Genomic DNA, 19,842 nt, shown 5'->3' with positions numbered 1-19,842 from the left:
CCCTTATACCTGTTCAAGAGGTGTGAGGAAACCACATTCATACAGTATTGTGTTATAACATCTGATATACAGTGCATGTCCACCTAAAGTGCCTAGTGCAAAGAATATCTATATATATAATCGTCTTATCCCGTCTGTCTGTCTGTCTGTCCAGGAAATCCCGCGTCGCTGATTGGTCCAGCCGCGGCCAATCAACAACGCGGGATTTCAGAAAAAGATGGCGGCCGTTAGCGGCTCATCTGCGGGACGGAGGTCCGCGGCGATGGTTGCGCAGCTCATCTCCCCGCTGCAATCAGCATTATTGGGGCCAAATTTAAATCCTGCTCTGCTGATTGTTCGCGGTTGCCGGCCGCGACCAATCAGCGATATTGGCGCCAAATTTAAACACCGCTCTGCTGATTGGTCGCGGTCGCGACTAATCAGCGATTTTATCGCCAAATTTAAACACGCTCTCCAGTCCTCACTAACACTGTTCACTGATTTGTCGCGGCCGCCACCCGCGACCAATCACCGATATTGCCGCCAAATTTAAACACCGTTTTGCTGATTGGTCGCGGTTTCCGTCCGCGACCAATCAACGATTTTGGCGGCAAATTTAAACAACTCTCTGCTGATTGCGCCTGGTCGCCCGCATACATATTCTAGAATACCCGATGCGTTAGAATCGGGCCACCATCTAGTATACATATAATTACAAAGATCCCCAAGGGAATCCCCACCATCATTTTACTATGTCATATTGCTCGTGCGGATATGCCCCACGGAGACCATTATTATAACTTCACCGGTGTCAGTCATAAAATTATATAGATGTAAAGGCATCAGCACGGTATATCTAGAAATATAGGCACCTATTTTAGGAAAGCACCTCATATGATTATTTAATGTATTCAGCAATCAAAGAAGCATGACCAAATAATTTTGAATCAAGTCCTCACGTCATCATGGGTGTACAAAAAAAGACAGAAGGAAAGATGAAGTAAAGGAGAGGAAAACGGGGGAAATGTATGAGGGATGAACTAGGAACACATACAGAAATTGTCCCAGCACAAGGATATCAATCAATGCTACAGTAGATACATGGAAGGAGGTGTATAATAGTAAGTCTATATTACGGTATATCTCATCCTACATCCTCTCTTCATGTGTTCCGAATTAAAGTCCTCCCCCATCGATTCCTAGTGCTTACAGATGTTGAAGACATTCTTCTGATTTTGCCTCCGTAGTCTGTACTCCTCAACTGAAGTGGATAGATGGAAGATTCTAGACATCATGTAGAGTAATAGACAGGAATTCTTTACTGTAATCCAAGCAAGAAAATAAATTAAACACACAAGATATATACAGCTAAAATGCAGAGCTTACAAGAATGGGGAGAAGCTAATCTTCTCATTAAGTCCATCAGGGAACATTGTTCCCACATCCACGATCCATCTGAACCTGAGCGTGCTAAGGTCTTTTTTGTATCTCCACCTCTGACACCGCAATGGATTCTATCTATTCCTCTTATCTGGAATCCACGAGGGTCTGAGTTACGATTAAGTTTGACGTGTTTGGGTATAGTTTTAATATGGAAAGGTCGTCCACCTCTCCTGCTGCAATAATGTCCATTACATGCTCCCGGGTCCTAATGCGTAACTTTCTGGATGTCCGTCCAATGTATATCTTGTTACATGGACACGTAGCATAGTATATAATGAGTGATGTGCTACAGGATATGTAGTTGGTGATTGCAAAACATTGAGTCCCAACTGACGAGACAAAGGAATTGGCTCTCACAATATTGTTCTTATTGCAGGCCGGGCAGCTCCCACAGGGAAAGCATCCCCATCTTTGTTTACAATTGCCAAAAAAGTTTTTGGTCTCACTAGGTGGTCTTTGAGATTTTTGCTCCATCTCGCTGTCAGAGGAATTTCGGAGATCTCCTTTCCTAATATTGCATCCGTCAGAAAGACGGGCCAGAGTTTTTTCTAAATGTTTTTCATAGCATACCATTCGCAATTGAGGGTGGAGATGAATCTCATCTTGAGATCTCCATCTTTTTCTTTTTGGAAGCGGTAAGGAGCCTTTCCAGTGGGGTCGCCTTGGCTCTACTGTATCCATGTTTAATAGCTCTGTGGCTATATCCTCTATCTATGAACCTGTCTCTCAGGTCCCTGGCCTGATGCTCGAAGCTTGTCTCTGTAGAGCATGTATGCTTGGCCCTCAAAAATTGGCCTATTGGAATGGCCTTAATGGTGGAATACATATGGGCCGATGAAGAGTGTAGCACTGAATTTACTGAGGTGTCTTTACGATGAATGTCAGTCTGGATCAGACCCATATGACCAACTGATATCAATATCTAGAAAATCGATCTCACTTTTGCTCCACTTGTGGGTAAGTTTGATGTTATACACTTTATTATTCAATTCACCCATTAAGTTGTTTAGTTCAATTTAAGAGCCTTGCCAAACGATCAACAGATCGTCTATAGTGAGACAAATTTCTTTTTCCTCCAGCAAAATGGTACTTGCGCAGTAGCATCTATTGCTTGCCGATAGATGCTACTGCGCGAGCAGCACCATTTTGTTGGAAGAAAAAGAACTTTGCCTACAGCAATATGGCACTGCCGGCCGCGCTTGCGCAGTAGCATCTCTCGATTGCCGAGAGATGCTACTGTGCATGCGTGGCTGGCGGTGCCATATTGCTGCAGCCAATTTCTTTTTCCTCCAGAAAAATGGCGCCTGCCCATGCGCAGTAGCGTCTATCGCTTGCCAAACCAAACCGGAGATCCCTACATCGGCAAAGGCCTCTGTCACTACCGGCATATGTCAATGACGTCAGTGAGATACTTTTCTCCCAACACGCTCTGGAGATGAGTGACGGAGCCGAATGCACCTGGAATCCGGGGCGGTTTCGGAAAACCCGTATGTGAGTATAAGCATGACAGGAGTAGACCGTTGACACACTTCCCTTGAGAAAACAGTGAGTGCGAAACGCGCGTCGGGGTACTTGTGGTGGCCCTCTCTATTTGGTGCTAAAATGGGCAAGACATCACTTGATGCTACTTTTGCTTCTCTTGCTTCATAGGGATTTTTTGCCTGACCGCTATAAGTCTATTGAGATTAATCTACACTATACTCTATGGATGGCTATGTATTATAAGAAGCAGATTTAATTTGAAGTTATAGTCTTACCCTGGAGTTTCATCACCTGTCTTTACTTGAACAATCTTGTCCCACCTCCATGCAGATGTTTTCTTTCCTTTTTAACATTTGTATGGTAAAATGTAATTTTTAATATTATATTAATAACATTTGATTTTATCTTTTGTAAGTGGTTTTTCTGGATACTCCGTATCCAAATGTAGGTCAGTATATGATACAACCAGGGCTGTGGAGTCGGTAAGCCAAACCTCCGACTCCAACTCCGACTCCTCAATTTTCATGACACCGACTCCGATTCCCTCATACATGGCTTATGTTTAAGTGATAAATTTACTGTAGCACAGATTCATCTCCGCTAAAAGTCTAGACCCTTAGATCAGGAATAGGACAGACATTTATAGGACATTTCATAACTTTCCCAAATTCTTATGAAAAAAATATTCCCCACAAGCTGCATTGAACTACTGTACCCAATTTATTATATATTTTAGGAGTTGGAGTCGGTCCATTTTATACCGACTCCGATTCCGACTCCATCAAAATGGACACTGACTCTGACTCCACAGCCCTGGATACAACCCACTGCACTTTACTCTATGAATTTGTGAATGGGGAGACATAATACTATGTCTCCAGCTAATATGAACCATATATGCAATTTGAATATTTGTCTGAGTATAATTATTTCTGTGTTATTCACAGCTGTAAATTCAAAGTATATCGACCTTCGGTCACGTGATCTGCAAAATTGATAGCTATCTTATGCATTATATCGGACTTAAAAGAAAAGGGATAAATCGCTGCTACAATATATCAAAGACAAAAGAAAAAATAAAGAAATGATCCAACTTTCCAATATCATTTGAAGGGGTGAAAAGTGCTTAAAAAATCCTGAAATAATTGACATGCTACGTCTTGGCAAAAATGCTGCATTTTTTTTCCTTTTAATAAGGTGCAATGTATTTTCCTCTTTGCAGGCATATTGTTTGCTCACAATACATTCTGGTGGTTGGCCGTTTACCTGCTGTATGCATTTGTATGCAGTAGGTGGTGCACAATGACCGGATTTTAGCATGTTGAACTGCTTAGTTTCCCTTTTTGTTCATTTCTGTACAGTTTGTTGGCGTAACTTAAAATCCTCTGTGTACTCAATCTCTCCCAGATTTGCTGCACATTTCAGGCAATTTTCCCTTTTGCTCGGCCAGTCTAGTAGGACTAAAGGAATAAGGAGTTTAAATAATACAATATATACTGTACCGATTAATGTCAAATGGCTGCTATGACATCATGTCTGAGCGAATCCTTTCAGGATCTAGGATTCCCTATCACGGTGGCTGCAGTTAGTGTCCACGATGTCCTTCCAAAGGGTGACCAGTAGGTACTTCTCTTTAGTGCCACAGCATTTAGGTTATAACCATGTCCTCGTAACCAAGCACTGCTTGGAGTTTACACATATGCATTGATCATTAATAACAGAGCGTTCTTTGGCGGCAGTGTTCCCCCACCATCAGCAGGATCGGTCTTGGACATCCAAGAGAGTAGGAGCTAGAAGCTGTCAGTGACATTCTGACTCCAGGCATTTAGTAGCAAAAAGACTCCGCACTATCGTCACTCTTCTTTCCACGTCTTAATGGTGTATTCTCATGTTATTCTACATTTATGGCATATTCACAGAATATTATGAATGCATGATAGCAGCGGGTCCCACCTATGGGTGTGCCATAAATGTAATAAGTTGGAAAACTCCTTAGGGTATTATTAATTCCTTCATAGTCCTGAGTGGATTCTACCCTTTTCTGGCTTCCAGATCAAATACGGTATATGGAATTTGTATAAGCACATAGAAAGTCACTATATCATAAGTAATTTAACCCATTAGTACTTAAAGAGTAGGACTTTGATAAGTGTGGTAATACACCAGATTAATCAGATAATCATATAAGAAAAAAAGTGCAATTATAACCCAAGAGTATAAAAGAAGTAAATCTTTATTGAAAAATAATTGTTAAAATATGGGACATACAGTTAAGCCAAAATTGTAAAATGGCATCACACTCCAGCAGAAAAAGTATATATAACTCATATATTGGTAACCACTATATGGACCGTAGTATACATCAATAAGGTAGCCCAAGGAAACAATGTAAACATAATAAGTAGGTAATCACCCAGGACACAATAGATGGCGGCTCTAGCAATCGGTTTTGCATATACTGTAGCAGCACAGTAAGGGGTAAGGTGAAAATAAATATACATAAGTAGATAGTTACCAGTGCTGGAGGTGAGTGGCAGGTCTCCGGAAGAAGGCATTAGTGCTGAAACGCACCTCGGGGACCTGGCACTCACCTTCAGCACTGGTCCACCAGACATCCACTTTTTTATCCGTAGTGTAAATCTGCATATGTTCTATTGCTAAATCTGTAGTATATGAACCAAATCCATGGGTTGGAATCCATATCTGATGCATGAAAGTTATAATAGAGTAATAAAATACTTCACATCTATTGACCAAGGGAAAATGCACGTCTTTCAGGCGTATTCCGCCTAAAAAAAGAGCTAAAGAAATGGTAAAAATAATGAACATATGCACAGTAATGACAAAACTACTTGCTTGGGTTATGTGCCATACGTTGTTGCTGCTTTTAAAGGGAATCTGTCACTACTTTGGAGTTGTCAGACCTCTACTATGGCATACAGGGTATAGAAATGTAAATCTATACATACCTGTATGGCCCATAGTAGAGGTCTGATTTCAGAGAAAAGCGCTTTAATCAATTCTATTTTGTACAGGCTTGGCGTCCCCCGGACTCCAAGCAATCCCCGCCTATGTGCTTATTATTCCCCCATATCCCCGCCTGTATGCTTAATTATCATATTCCACTCTCCCCTGCACGTCACATGGCCCTGTGACATGCACTGTGCTCCCTGACTTCCCACGCATGCGCAAAGTGCCACTCACATAGAGTACGCTTTGCTTCATCCTGACCCAGTCTCTCCATGCGCTGCGCCGCAGGTTTCTATTGCGCAGGCGCCGTGGAGTCACTGTTCCTTCCCGGTGCCTGCGCAGTAGAACCCTGCGGCGCAGTGCACATGCAGACGGGGCCGGGATGAAGCAAAGCGCGCTCTATGTGAGCGGTGCTTTGCCCATGCCCAGGAAGTCAGGGAGCACAGTGCATGTCACAGGGCCATGTGACGTGCAGGGGAGGGGGGGGGGATATGATAATTAAGCATGTAGGTGGGGATTTGGGGGAATAATAAGCACATAGGCAGGGATTGCTTGCGCTTTTCTCTGCAATCAAACCTCTACTATGGGCCATACAGGTATGTATAGATTTACTTTTCTATACCCTGTATGGCCATAGAAGAGGTCTGATAACTCCAAAGTGGTGACAGATTCCCTTTAACCGATTCAGACTTTGAAACTCTTGAAGTGGCTAAAAGAAGTGACCAGCCCATTCTTCTGGCTGCTTCTGCTTGGAAGCTGCTACTATGTTAAATATAGAATAATAATAAAAAAAAACATTGCCGCAAAAGACATCAGAAGACACACTTCAGGGAAACCACTGTCTGCTTAAAAAATGATGCTAGTACACTGGCATCTAAAAGATTTTGTGTGCACATACCCATAGTCTTTTAAAGACCTGGATAACATTAGTTCTCCTGGTTTCGATGGAGTCATGGAGTTAAAATGACACTTCCCTACCGACCTCTCAATTGCCCATCATGTCTCAGGATTAAACTGCCTGATTGTTGCCTACTATCACTCAATGGATGTAAATCTGCCTCTTTCCTGATTTTATTTTTTTATTTATTTATTTTGTTCCCGTTCAATCCAAATTATGGGCATATAGCTCTTAGGTCATTAGTCTCTACGCTGTAGATATCTGCCCTTGCCTGTGGCCAATAGACAGGGCTGAGCAACTCCTCTGTAGTTTTCAACACCTTGAATTATTATTTATGTTAACCTTAACGTTATCATCATTACTCTAGGAGTAGGAGTTCCCTTAAGGATCCAGAAGACCTCTTAATGCCATTTACTGCCTTTCTCTAAGACTACACACCTGACTTCTGGGAAGCTCAGTACTTTACACTTTGCTCATGAGGTAGATGGCGCTTCCCTCCTTGTCACTTCTCCTCAATGTGCCCTCATTTAGCTTTAACACTTCTACATTACCACTTATCGTGAAGCCAATGTAAATCACACTTTAGTCTATGTTCAATCAGTTCCATGTCTTGCCTCTGTTTTTTAAACCCCTGACCTCAAGACAACCAATAACTTTTTCCTTATTGTAGAACTTAAAAATCTGAGCCAGGTTACCTGTACATGGAGGCCTAATAGATCAAATGTTATACCATTCTCATATATTTTTAGTGCTACAGACTCTCGGGAAATGTTTACTGTATGATATCCTGTTGCTAGTACTCCATAAATGGTTCCCAACCACTCCTTAAGATTGCTGGCTTTTGGAGAGCTGTTCCATGTCTCGCATTCGGTGGAGTTGACCTTCTGCAACAAGTTTCTGGTCAGTGTATGTCTCCCTGACTTCCACAAAGGGGATCTATTGTGTGTTCCCTCTGAACCAAAAATCTCTTTTACGGCATCGCCTGTAGTTCATGCTGCTAGAAGTTACCAGTTTCCCTTGACTCTTGGCGACTGGTGTTCGGTAAGATTACTTTCTTCCAAAGAAAGGAGAAGCTTGATGGCTTTACCCCTGAGGCTGTCACACATTACACTAACATGGTGCCATTGCACTTAGTTTCAGTCTTCAGCAGTCTTCTGCATCCTTACGATATAGGAATTCTCCACATAATCTTTTTTTCTGTCTATTAACTGGGGTTCACTAGCTGTCAATACTTTAACCTCGCTTTTGCTCCTTTGTGATTGCGGGTTTTCTCCTCCACTGTTTTTTTTTTTTTTTTTTTCTTATTTCTCTCAGTGTCCTCTTTCCTCTCCAGGGAATGTCTAGGACTCCAAAAGATGACATACTAGACTTCCCTTCAGCGATGTCTTCAGATATCACGATGATCATACCTTCTGAACTAGTATAACAGTAAATCTGAAGGAGGGGAGGGAAACTCTAGATGCAGATTTGTTTTTGGTGTAAAGATTGGAGGAGACTCCAGAGCTCATTAAAGGGTTGTTCCCAAAAGAACGAATTATCCCCTATCCTTGAGAATAGGGAATAATTTTCTCATTGCTTGGGGTCCTACCCCTGGGACCACCAGTGATCCCAAGATCATGGCTCTAGAACCCTGAGAACAGGGCTCTGCAGCCCTTTTTTGATTGAAGCATTTCTGCAAATGCTCTGCCTTCACTTCATTTATTAACTAAGGAAATGCTGGAAAAACCAATCACTGTACTCTTCTCCTTTCTCTGGCAGACCCATTACCAATAAGTGGAATGGAGGCCGAGCATGAGCACATCTACTCCATTCAAGGGAGCGCTGAAGTCTGAGCCCCAATATCGGGGTTCTAGAGCCTTGATCATGGGATCACTGGTAGCCCCTCCGGTTGGACAAATTCATATTTTTTGGAATAACCCTTAATGAGAACCTGTTAGCACGATTTTGTCATATAAAGACAAGACATGGCTGTAATACTGATTACATTGATACCTTTTAGTGAATAAATCCACTTTGTTGTTCTTCTGTAATCAGCCTTTGAAGTTTTCTGCTAATGAGATTTTAGTGCACAGGGGCGGACTGTACGCTGGGTCTTCTCTTATTTCTCTGTGATACCCCGGCCCCTCCACCTGCCTCCTCTGTTTGAAATCTTAGCAGTGACCTGTCATTCACAGACCGGCAAGCGGAGGCGCTGGGGAATCATAGAGAAAGAAGAGAAGACCCATTGTACATTCTGGCCCCTGTGCACTAAAATCTACAGTAATTAGCAGAAAACGTCAAAGGCTGATTAAAGAAGAACCACAAAGTGGATTTCTTCACCAAAGGTATCAATTAATCAGTAATAGAGCGGCATTACAGCCATGTCTTAACTGTACATTACACAATCGTGCTGACAGGTTCTCTTTAACCACTTCGCACCAGAGCCTGTTTTTGCCTTCGTGACCGGGCCAATTTTTACAATTCTGACCACTGTCACTTTATGAGGTAATTACTCTGGAACGCTTCAACGGATCCCCCTGATTCTGAGATTGTTTTTTCGTGACATATTGTACTTCATGATAGTGGTAAAATTTCTTCGATATCACTTGCGTTTATTTGTGAAAAAATCGGAAATTTGGCGAAAATTTAGCAATTTTCAAGCTTTGAATTTTCATGCCCTTAAATCAGAGCGATATATCACACAAAATAGTTAATAAATAACATTTCCCACATGTCTACTTCACATCAGCACAATTTTGGAACCAAAATTTTTTTTTGTTAGGAAGCTATAAGGGTTAAAAGTTGACATTTTTTTTTTAGGGACCACATCTTATTTGAAGTGACTTTGAGGGGCCTTTATGACAGAAAATACCCAAAAGTGACACCATTCTAAAAACTGCACCCCTCAAGGTGCTCAAAACCACATTCAAGAAGTTTATTAACCCTTCAGGTGCTTCACAGGAATTTTTGGAATGTGGAAGAAAACATTGAACATTTAACTTTTTTTCACAAAACTGCTACTTTAACCTCAAATTTTTAATTTTCACAAGGACAGCCAGAAAAAATGGACCCCAAAATGTGTTGTGAAATTTCTCCTGAGCATGCTGATACCCCATATGTGGTGCAAAGCCACTGTTTGGGCGCACGGCATGGCTCGGAAGGTAAGGAGCACCATTTGACTTTTGGAATGGAAATTTGACTGGAATCGATAGCGGACGCCATGTTGCATTTGGAGAGCCCCTGAGGTGCCTAAACAGAGGAAACCCCCCAACAAGTGACCCCATTTTGGAAACTAGAGCCCTCAAGGAACTTATCTAGATGTGTGGTGAGCACATTGAACCCCCAGGGGCTTCACAGAATTTTATAATGTTGAAGTGTGAAAATAAAAAAACACATTTTTAACACAAAACTGCTACTTTAGCCTCAAATGTTTAATTTTCACAAGGGCAGCCAGAAAAAATGGACCCCAAAATGTGTTGTGCAATTTCTCCTGAGCATGCTGATACCCCATATGTGGTGCAAAGCCACTGTTTGGGCGCACGGCATGGCTCGGAAGGTAAGGAGCACCATTTGACTTTTGGAATGGAAATTTGACTGGAATCGATAGCGGACGCCATGTTGCATTTGGAGAGCCCCTGAGGTGCCTAAACAGAGGAAACCCCCCAACAAGTGACCCCATTTTGGAAACTAGAGCCCTCAAGGAACTTATCTAGATGTGTGGTGAGCACATTGAACCCCCAGGGGCTTCACAGAATTTTATAATGTTGAAGTGTGAAAATAAAAAAACACATTTTTAACACAAAACTGCTACTTTAGCCTCAAATGTTTAATTTTCACAAGGGCAGCCAGAAAAAATGGACCCCAAAATGTGTTGTGCAATTTCTCCTGAGCATGCTGATACCCCATATGTGGTGCAAAGCCACTGTTTGGGCGCACGGCATGGCTCGGAAGGTAAGGAGCACCATTTGACTTTTGGAATGGAAATTTGACTGGAATCGATAGCGGACGCCATGTTGCATTTGGAGAGCCCCTGAGGTGCCTAAACAGAGGAAACCCCCAATTTTACAATCTACTCCTCTGTATAAATTAATCTAGTGGTGGGAAAATAAGTAGATAGGTAAATGGTCACTAAACCCATAGATGAATTCCCAGAGAGGTGTCATTTCCAAAATGGGGTCACTTCAGGGGGGATTCTGCTGTTCTGGCACTTTTCAGAGGCGCTAAGTACCAGAACTAAAGAATCCCCCCTGAAGTGACCCCATTTTGGAAATGACACCCCTCTGGGAATTCATCTATGGGTTTAATGACCATTTTAACTCAATGGATGATTTCCAGAAACAAGCACGCAATGGAAGGTTTAGATTCTGGAGAACCCCCCACCCCCACCCCTGGAAATTAAGTGAGCTCGACTCGAATGTGTCATTCACTAAATGAACCAAATGTTTGAATGACAAATTGGGATACATTTTTACAGTTTAAAAACGTGGTTCTGTTTGGAAGATTTTAAAGCAGTCAGTGACGCATAAGGCTGGCAATGATGGGCATTGTGGGCAATAGTAGCGGGTATCACGCCTCATTCCTCTCTTAGTACATACACGACATCTTTTCTGGGGGTTCCTTCTCATTTCCGTTGCTGGAATAAGTGCAACAAAATGTCGCTCAGTGAGTCTTTTCACATCCTCAGATTCTAATGGATGAGCGGGGCTAACACTTTGAAAAACAAGATTTTCAATTACCTTTTCTTGATAGTCAAGAAAAGGATCTGAATTTCCTGCTTTTTGTACAACACAAAAGAATTGTATGTGGCCACCTGAAACAAATAAATAACCAACTTTTTATACCAGGTATAGGACTTTCTTGATACCTGGTATGGCTGTAGAACCTGGTCTGCAAGGTCCACCCCCCCCATGTGTTTGTTGTAGTCAATGACTGACACAGGTTTTTGCTTCGGAGTGGTGGATCCTAGTTCTACAGTGGCCCTTGTGGCATCTGTGTGGATCGAGCTGAGGACAAAAATATCCCTCTTATCCCTATATTTCAGGGCAAGCAGCTCTCCGTTGCGTACAGCCCCTGACTGCCCCTTTTGAAACTTTTGGTTGACCAATGGTTGTGGAAACCCCTGACGGTTTTTACGGATGGTCCCACAAGCTCCGATGTTGTGTTCAACCAGACTTTTAAATAGGGGTATACTGGTGTAATAATTGTCCACGTACAGATTGTAGCCTTTTTGAAAAAATGGACTTAACAGCTCCCAAACAATTTTCCAGATGTCCCCAGATAAGTAGGGCATCCTGGTGGGTTTAGTTGGCTATCTTTCCCCTCATATATGCGAAAAGCGGATGTGTATCCGGTTGAACTTTCGCACATTTTATAGAGCTTTATTCCAAACCTTGCCCTTTTAGATGGGATAGATTGACTGAGGTGCAGTCTTCCTTTGAATTTTACAAGGGACTCATCTATAGAAATATTTTGTGTTGGGGTGTAGAGCCTTAAGAATTTTTCTGACAAATTTTCAATGATGGGTCTAATTTTATATAACTTGTCATGTTCTGGGGCATTTCTGGGCAGGCATTGACTATTGTCGTTAAAATGCCAAAACCACATGAGCATTTCATAACGGGTCCTAGTAAGAACAACTGAAAACATAGGGGTGGCTTGAACAGGGTGGTTGGACCAGTAGGATCGAATGCTCGGTTTTTTAACAAGCCCCATGGCAAATGTAAGTCCTAAAAAATTTTTTATTTCCGGGACATTAGTTGGTGTCCATAAATTTGCCATAGCATAGTAAGATCGGGGATTCTGGCTTATGAATTGGGACGCATATAAATTTGTTTGCACGACAATATGCTCTAGCAAGCTGTCTGTAAAAAACAAATTAAAAAAATGAATTGGTCCAAAATCTTCCACCTCCACATTTATACCAGGAATGGCGTTGAAATCAGGGCTGAATGGAGCAGCCGAATCCGAAGCCTCCCATCTGGGAAATGCTAGATCATGTGGCAAAGCCCCTTGTACACTGGCTTGCGCCAATTCACTAGTAGCAGGGACAGCGCTTGTACTGGGCAGTGTTCCCTGATTTGGAGACATTTCTCCAGTAGCGCTATTTGCACCTATTGCTGTACTGGTCCTTGGGCTTGAGGATGGACCAGAATCACTGCTCATTTCTGAGCTCTCAGTGTCGCCGCTACTAAAGCCCTCAAAATCCACATCTCCATCTGAGATTGCACTGTCATCGCTATCAGAACACAGCAGGGCATACACCTCTTCTGCGGTATAAGTCTGACGGGCCATTTTATTTTTATACTTTTTGACGGGACTGACTGGACGGGACTGACTGGACGGGACTGACTGGACGGGACTGACTGGACGGGACTGACTGGACGGGACTGACTGGACGGGACTGACTGGACGGGACTGACTGGACGGGACTGACTGGACGGGACTGACTGGACGGGACTGACTGGACGGGACTGACCGCTCTGACGGGACTGACCGCTCTGACGGGACTGACCGCTCTGACGGGACTGACCGCTCTGACAGGACTGACTGACCTTAACTCTTACTTTCTTTTTTATTTTTATTTTTTCACTTTTACTGTGGCAAGGCTGACAGCTCTTGTCACACTGTTTCTCCTCTGCTCTCTCACTGACATCCGAGGAGAAACAGTGTATTTATCAGCCAGATCGCCCGGGAAAGTTTACTGCTAAAACAAACTGCCCTAGTGATCTCTCTGATTGGCTGGTGTGACGCTGACATCATCGAGACCTGAGCCAATCAGGTCTCGATGATGTCAGAGGTCACAGCACCGGGATCCCCACCGCTACTAAGGTATGTGGGGGGTCCCGATCGCCGACCACTGGCTGTCACTATCTTTTGAATGCCACGATCGCTATGGATCGCGGCATCTAGAAGATAGGAACAGGTTAACATCATGGGGACCTGATCCAATCAGGTCCCCATGATGCCACATGTCAGAGCTGTCGCTCTGAACCGGTACCACAGCACTTGCAGGACCCTGGGGGTCCTGAGCGCTGCGGGACCACCCACCGTTTTTAAACGTCAGCGCTGCACAGAGCCCAGCAAGCGCCGACGTTTATCTACAGTAGGGCGTCGCGAAGCGGTTAATATAGAGAGTAGGAGACCATGAGATGAAAACCAGATTTGGGCTCATGTCTGGGTTTGAATCCTGTTCATTAGTCTCACTGGTAAAGAAGTACCGCCCCATACAGTGTGAGCGGGCAAAGCTGATGGTGATGTCGGCCAAAAGGGGACCACAGCCATGCTGGGTAGCCTAGAACAGTGGTCCCCAACCTTTTTTGCACCAGGGACCGGCTTGAAGCAAGATCATTTTTCCATGGCCCAGCAAGGAGGGGGTGGGGTGGGCGGGGCTTTGGTCATATGGGGGCGGGGTAATGGAGGGATTTGGAGTTTAGTGCATACTTATCATATAGTGTAGACCAGGTCCCCGCCAGGAGCTATGCCAGGAGCCCCACATAATGTGCTGTGCCAGGAGCCGCATCACTGAGGCCCCATCACGCCCTGCAGCAGGACAGGGCAGCTGTCCTGACAGCTGCTGTTCAGCTGCATTTACTTCATCCCAGGGGCGGACACAGACTGTAGTGGGCCCCTGTGCAAGAAATTTTTGGGGGCCCCCCCCGCCCTTCATAAGGCAACAAAGTTATGTAAACATAACCCCCCCATGTGCATCTCTCACCCCCCCATGTGCAGCTCACCCCCGTGCATCTCTCATCCTCCTCCGTGCATCTCTCATCCCCCTCCGTGCATCTCTCATCCCCCTCCGTGCATCTCTCATCCCCCTCCGTGCATCTCTCATCCCCCTCCGTGCATCTCTCATCCCCCTCCGTGCATCTCTCATCCACCCCCCGTGCATCTCTCATCCCCTCCGTGCATCTCTCATCCACCCCGTGCATCTCTCATCCACCCCCCGTGCATCTCTCATCCACCCCCCCGTGCATCTCTCATCCACCCCCCCGTGCATCTCTCATCCACCCCCCGTGCATCTCTCATCCACCCCCCGTGCATCTCTCATCCCCCCCGTGCATCTCTCATCCCCCCCGTGCATCTCTCATCCCCCCCGTGCATCTCTCACCCCCCCCGTGCATCTCTCATCCACCCCCCGTGCATCTCTCACCCCCCCGTGCATCTCTCATCTCTCCCCTCCCTCCCATGTGCATCTCTCATCTCTCCCCTCCCTCCCATGTGCATCTCTCATCTCTCCCCTCCCCCCATGTGCATCTCTCATCTCTCCCCTCCCCCCATGTGCATCTCTCATCTCTCCCCTCCCCCATGTGCATCTCTCATCTCTCCCCTCCCCCCCATGTGGATCTCTCATCTCTCCCCTCCCCCATGTGCATCTCTCATCTCTCCCCTCCCCCCCATGTGGATCTCTCATCTCTCCCCTCCCCCATGTGCATCTCTCATCTCTCCCCTCCCCCCATGTGCATCTCCCATTCCCCCCACTCCTAGTTAATTGTATTTAAAAAAAAATAAAACTTGTTATACTTACCCCCATGCGATCCCTGCAGAATCCTGGCGCTCGTCCAAATCGCTGACACCAGGTTCTCCTGACTTCCGGCCATGTGACGGCGCCGTCACATGACCGGAAGTCAGGGGAATCATGAAGGTGCTGCCACAGCAGCGCAGCGCTAAGATGTCCCGGACCCGGCGCTTAGCATGCGGCCGGGGGCCCCATGAGGAGAGAGACGCACAAGAGGGGGGCTCCGAGGGGGCTCCTACCGGCCGGGCCCCATACTGAAGTCAGGGCAGTCATGCCCTGATGGCGGCCCTGCTGGAGGCTGGAGGGGCCCCCTCTCCCCGCGGACCGGCTGAAAAACCCCAACGGCCCGGTCCTGGTCCGCGGACCGGCGGTTGGGGACCTCTGGCCTAGAAGACAGATTTGGGAAGCATTTTCGTACTCTTTACACTACATTACATGCATAGTTATGAGGGTTAATGTCATTTTTTTATTGAGAAAATATATTTTAAGTTAATTATTTTTTTTTGCTTTTCTTTTACAGTGATGCTTTGAGATTTAAACTCATGATGATTATGCTGGGGAGGAAATTAATGACCTGAAGAAGATGATGGATTCTGAGACATGATCGTCAAGGAGAGGTGGTCTAATGAATGTTGGAGGGATCTGCAACCCACATCATGCGTTTATCTGCTGTAATCAGGGCTCCTTTTTTCCACCTCTCGTTCATCTACATCTGTACTCTACTTCTAGCATTTTTCTGTTTCCGCAGCTTTTTATATTCGCCCTTGTTTTCTCGCAAACTCTATCTCCAACAAAAGAGTCAGGATTTCTTACAGCAAAACTTGAAGGATGGGACTAATGCCCTGAAACATTTTCATAGGCTTCTATCTACAGAACAGAGTAACCTATCGATCCCTTGCAACCACAGACCCCTGGAGAGCATAAAGGCTTCACATGCAGGCACTGGCACACTCCTTACCATTACTATTATTACAACCCAACGCCGGCCTGAATATCACTACCTTCTGCAAGTTGCAAATGGATTTCTGGATCTGCTAAATGACTGTGGCACAGACTGCTCTGGCTTTAAGCTACTAGTTTGCAATGTAGACCCTCACCCCAGTGTTCACACTGATGCCTGTCTCCTTTCCCAGCTTTTGCCAGCGATTGCACGCTATATGAGTGAACATGTTGCTGAGGCACCCAACCGTTTTGAGCAGGAGAAACGAGATTATGCTTATTGCCTGTCTCAGTCACTGGAGCTCTACGCTCCAGAGTATGTGTTACTGGTTGAGGATGATGCTGTCCCACTCGCGGATATTTTCAGTGCCTTCTTCCAGTTGGTACAAGTGCGTTTTCCCAAAGAACCTCTAGGAGGAGGTCTTTATGCAAAACTATATCATCCAGAAAGATTGCAGGGCTATCTGAATCCCGAACCAATGCGTATTGTGGAATGGATTGGTCTAGGTGGACTTTTGGGTTTAGTTCTGACTTGGCTGTACACAATTATTTTTCACCGACCACGGTTTAGCTGGTGTGTGTTTGTGGCCTTGACTATTTATACCATGCTGTTGGCAGAGCTTGCAGGTAGGCATTATCTTTTGGAACTGCGGAGGGTGTCCCCAGCTCTTTACAACGTAGTGCCTGCCACCGAGTGCTGCACTCCAGCCATGCTGTTCTCTGAAGCTTCTGCCCGGAGGACACTGGACTATCTGAAGGAATTACAATGTAAACCGGGTTATGCCAAGGATATTGCGCTCTACAAGGAACTTAAGAAAAGAAAGGAGTGGGCATGGGCAATAGAGCCCAACCTAGTGAAACATGTGGGAATGTTTTCTTCTCTCAGAGGATGGTATGATGGAGAAGAACCTAAGTTGCTGTGATTGCATGTTTAGTGAAATAAGAGATAAAAGTACACCCTTGGGGATAGGATATTTTAAGGTGCCCTACAAGAAAATGATTGATGAGATGGAGAACCGTCTCGAGACAGCTATGCCTAATATTGGCTGAAGACAACTAAAAGATGTTGAGTGAAGCTACTATTCTTGAGGAAGCAATCACTTAAATACCAAAAATGTGCTCTTAAGAGAGAACTGTGAGCTACCTCTACATGTGCATGGTCTCCCAAAATGGGACAAGTAGTCCTATATTTTTTCATATCATTGGGATGCTAGTGATGCCATGACATTCAGAGGATGAGAAAATTGTGCCTATAACTTGCAATGTGACTTATTTTCATTAGTCAGTAAAGAGCAACCCACTAGTTTGAGATATATCCGGACTACATGCCATCCAGAATCAGTGTGAACTTTTCCACATTTTTTCACATTACACCTACAAACTTAAATGTATTTTATTGGGATTTTATGTGATATACCAACACAAAGTAGCAAGTATTTGTGAAGTGTAAAGGAAATGATACATGGTTTACTAAATATTTAAAAAAATGTAAATCTGAAAATTGTGACTTTCATTATATTCAGCACTCCTGAGTCAATACTTGGTAGGACCACCTTTCCGTGCAATTACTGCTGCAAGTCTTTTGGGGTATGTCTCTACCAGCTTTCCACGTCTAGAGGCTGAAATTTTGTCCATTCATCTTTGCAAACTGTCTCTAGCTCAGTGAGATTGGATGGAGAGCACCTGTGAACAGCAGTTTTCTAGTCTCGCCACAGATTCTCAATAGGATTTAGGTCTGGACTTTGACTGAGCCATTCACACACATAAATATGCTTTGCCTTAAACCATTCCATTGTAGCTCTAGCAGCATATTTAGGGTCGTTGTCCTGCTCGAAGGTGAGCCTAAGCCCCAGTCTCAAGTCTTTTGCAGTCTCTAACAGGTTTTCCTCCAGGATTGCCCTGTATTTGGCTCCATCCATCTTCCCTTCAACTCTGACCATCTTCCCTATCCCTGCTGAAGAAAATCATCCCCAGAGCATGATGTTGCCAACACCATGTTTGATGGTGTAGATGGTATTTTCAGGGTGATGTGCAGTGTTAGTTTTCCGCCACACATAGCATTTTTCTTTTAGCTCAAAAAGTTTTTATTTTCTCATCTGACCAGAACACCTTCCACATGCAAGCTGAGTCCCTTACATGGCTTTTTCTAAACTGAAAACAGGACTTCTTGTGGCCTGCTTTCAAAAATCTTTCTTCTTGCCACTCTTCCATAAAGGCCAGATTTGTGAAGTATATGACTAATAGTTGTCCTGTGGACAGATTCTCCCACCTGAGCTGTGGACCTCAGCAACTCCTCCAGAGTGACAATGAGCCTCTTGGCTGCTTCTCTAATTGGTGCTTTCCTTGCTTGGGATGTCCGTTTAGGTTGACCGCCATGTCTTAGTAGGTAGCAAGTTGTGCCATACTCCTTCCATTTCTTTATTATGTCTTGAACAGTGCACTGTGAGATATTTAGACCTTGGAGTTTGTGTTTTTTTTTATAACCAAACCCTGCTTTACTCTTCTCCACAACTTTATCCCTGACCTGTCTGGTGTGTACCTTGGTTTTCATGATGCTGTTTGATCACTAATGTTTTCAAACAAACCTCTGAGACCTTCACAAAACAGCTGTAGTTATACTGACAATAAATTACACACGGATGGACTCAATTTATTAATTATTGACTTCTGGAGGTGATTGGTCACTCAGGATTTTATTTATTGGTATCAGTCTACAGGGGGCTGAATACAACGGTACGTCACAATTTTCAGATTAATATTTTAAAATAATTAGAAAACCATGTAACATTTCCTTTACACTTCAAAAATACTTGCTACTTTGTGTTGGTATATCAAATTAAATCCCAATAAAATACATTTAAGTTTGTGGGTGTAATGTGAAAAAAAATGTGGAAAAGTTTACGGGGTATAAATACTTTTTCAAGGCATTGTATGTCCAATATATTTCTCAACGACAATCTTAGTAGAAGTATTTAAAACTTGTGACAAAGATGATTACTATTAGTGATTTTTCTATAAAATCTCAGGGCGCTTTTGTTGTAAATATTTCTAATATCATGTGCTTTACAATGTGCAATGTAGAAACAAACGTATGTGTTCCCGTCTGAGAAAAGTAGGCTGCTGTTAATGGATCTTTTGTACTTTTTACTTGCATCTATTTAAAACAAAACTGATACCAGGATTTTGCCACCTGATCAGAGAACAACATAATAAAGAGACCCTGATGCCAGGGATGTGTCACTTGCTGTAATTGTGATAAAATCACTATTTTATCTACAGGACATTATCACTAGAGGACTAGTAATCCTGCTGCTATGTAGTCCTCCATATTCATGAGCTCTGTAAAACTCTGACCTAATCACTGATTGGCAGCTTTCTGTGTATACTGTGCATAGGCAGAAAGCTGCCAATCAGTGATGTGGGTGGCTTTATACTGAGCATTCTTTTTTGAATCAGATTATTTTTATTAAACAAACCCACTTTACATACAGTTTTCCGTTTTCTTTTTCCAAACAGGAAAAGGGAAACAATAGGATATTGACATAGTTACAGATTAGTTCAAGGCAATCACAATTATATTTTATTTGTATATAAAGATGTCAATTAATCAAAAACAACAAAGTAGCAAGAATTG

At 43.8% G+C, this 19,842-nt stretch overlaps 1 protein-coding gene across 1 annotated transcript in view; it reads left to right on the top strand.

Annotated features, from left to right (window-relative positions):
* The window catches only part of PGAP4 (post-GPI attachment to proteins GalNAc transferase 4), a 37,004-nt gene extending 17,998 nt beyond the window's left edge, over positions 1 to 19,006 (top strand). The window contains exon 2 of the mRNA XM_073684385.1: positions 15,790 to 19,006. Coding sequence (XP_073540486.1) covers positions 15,899 to 17,131 — 1,233 coding nt within the window. The 5' untranslated portion in view covers positions 15,790 to 15,898 and the 3' untranslated portion in view covers positions 17,132 to 19,006. The remainder of the gene's footprint in view (positions 1 to 15,789) is intronic.
* The last annotated feature ends 836 nt before the right edge of the window (positions 19,007 to 19,842 follow it).

The sequence above is a fragment of the Phyllobates terribilis genome, unplaced genomic scaffold (genome assembly GCF_046119375.1).
Source record: "Phyllobates terribilis strain yellow unplaced genomic scaffold, ASM4611937v1 Scaffold_5__5_contigs__length_657084704, whole genome shotgun sequence".
Lineage (NCBI taxonomy): Eukaryota > Metazoa > Chordata > Amphibia > Anura > Dendrobatidae > Phyllobates > Phyllobates terribilis.
This window is presented reverse-complemented; position numbering and strand designations above follow the sequence as displayed.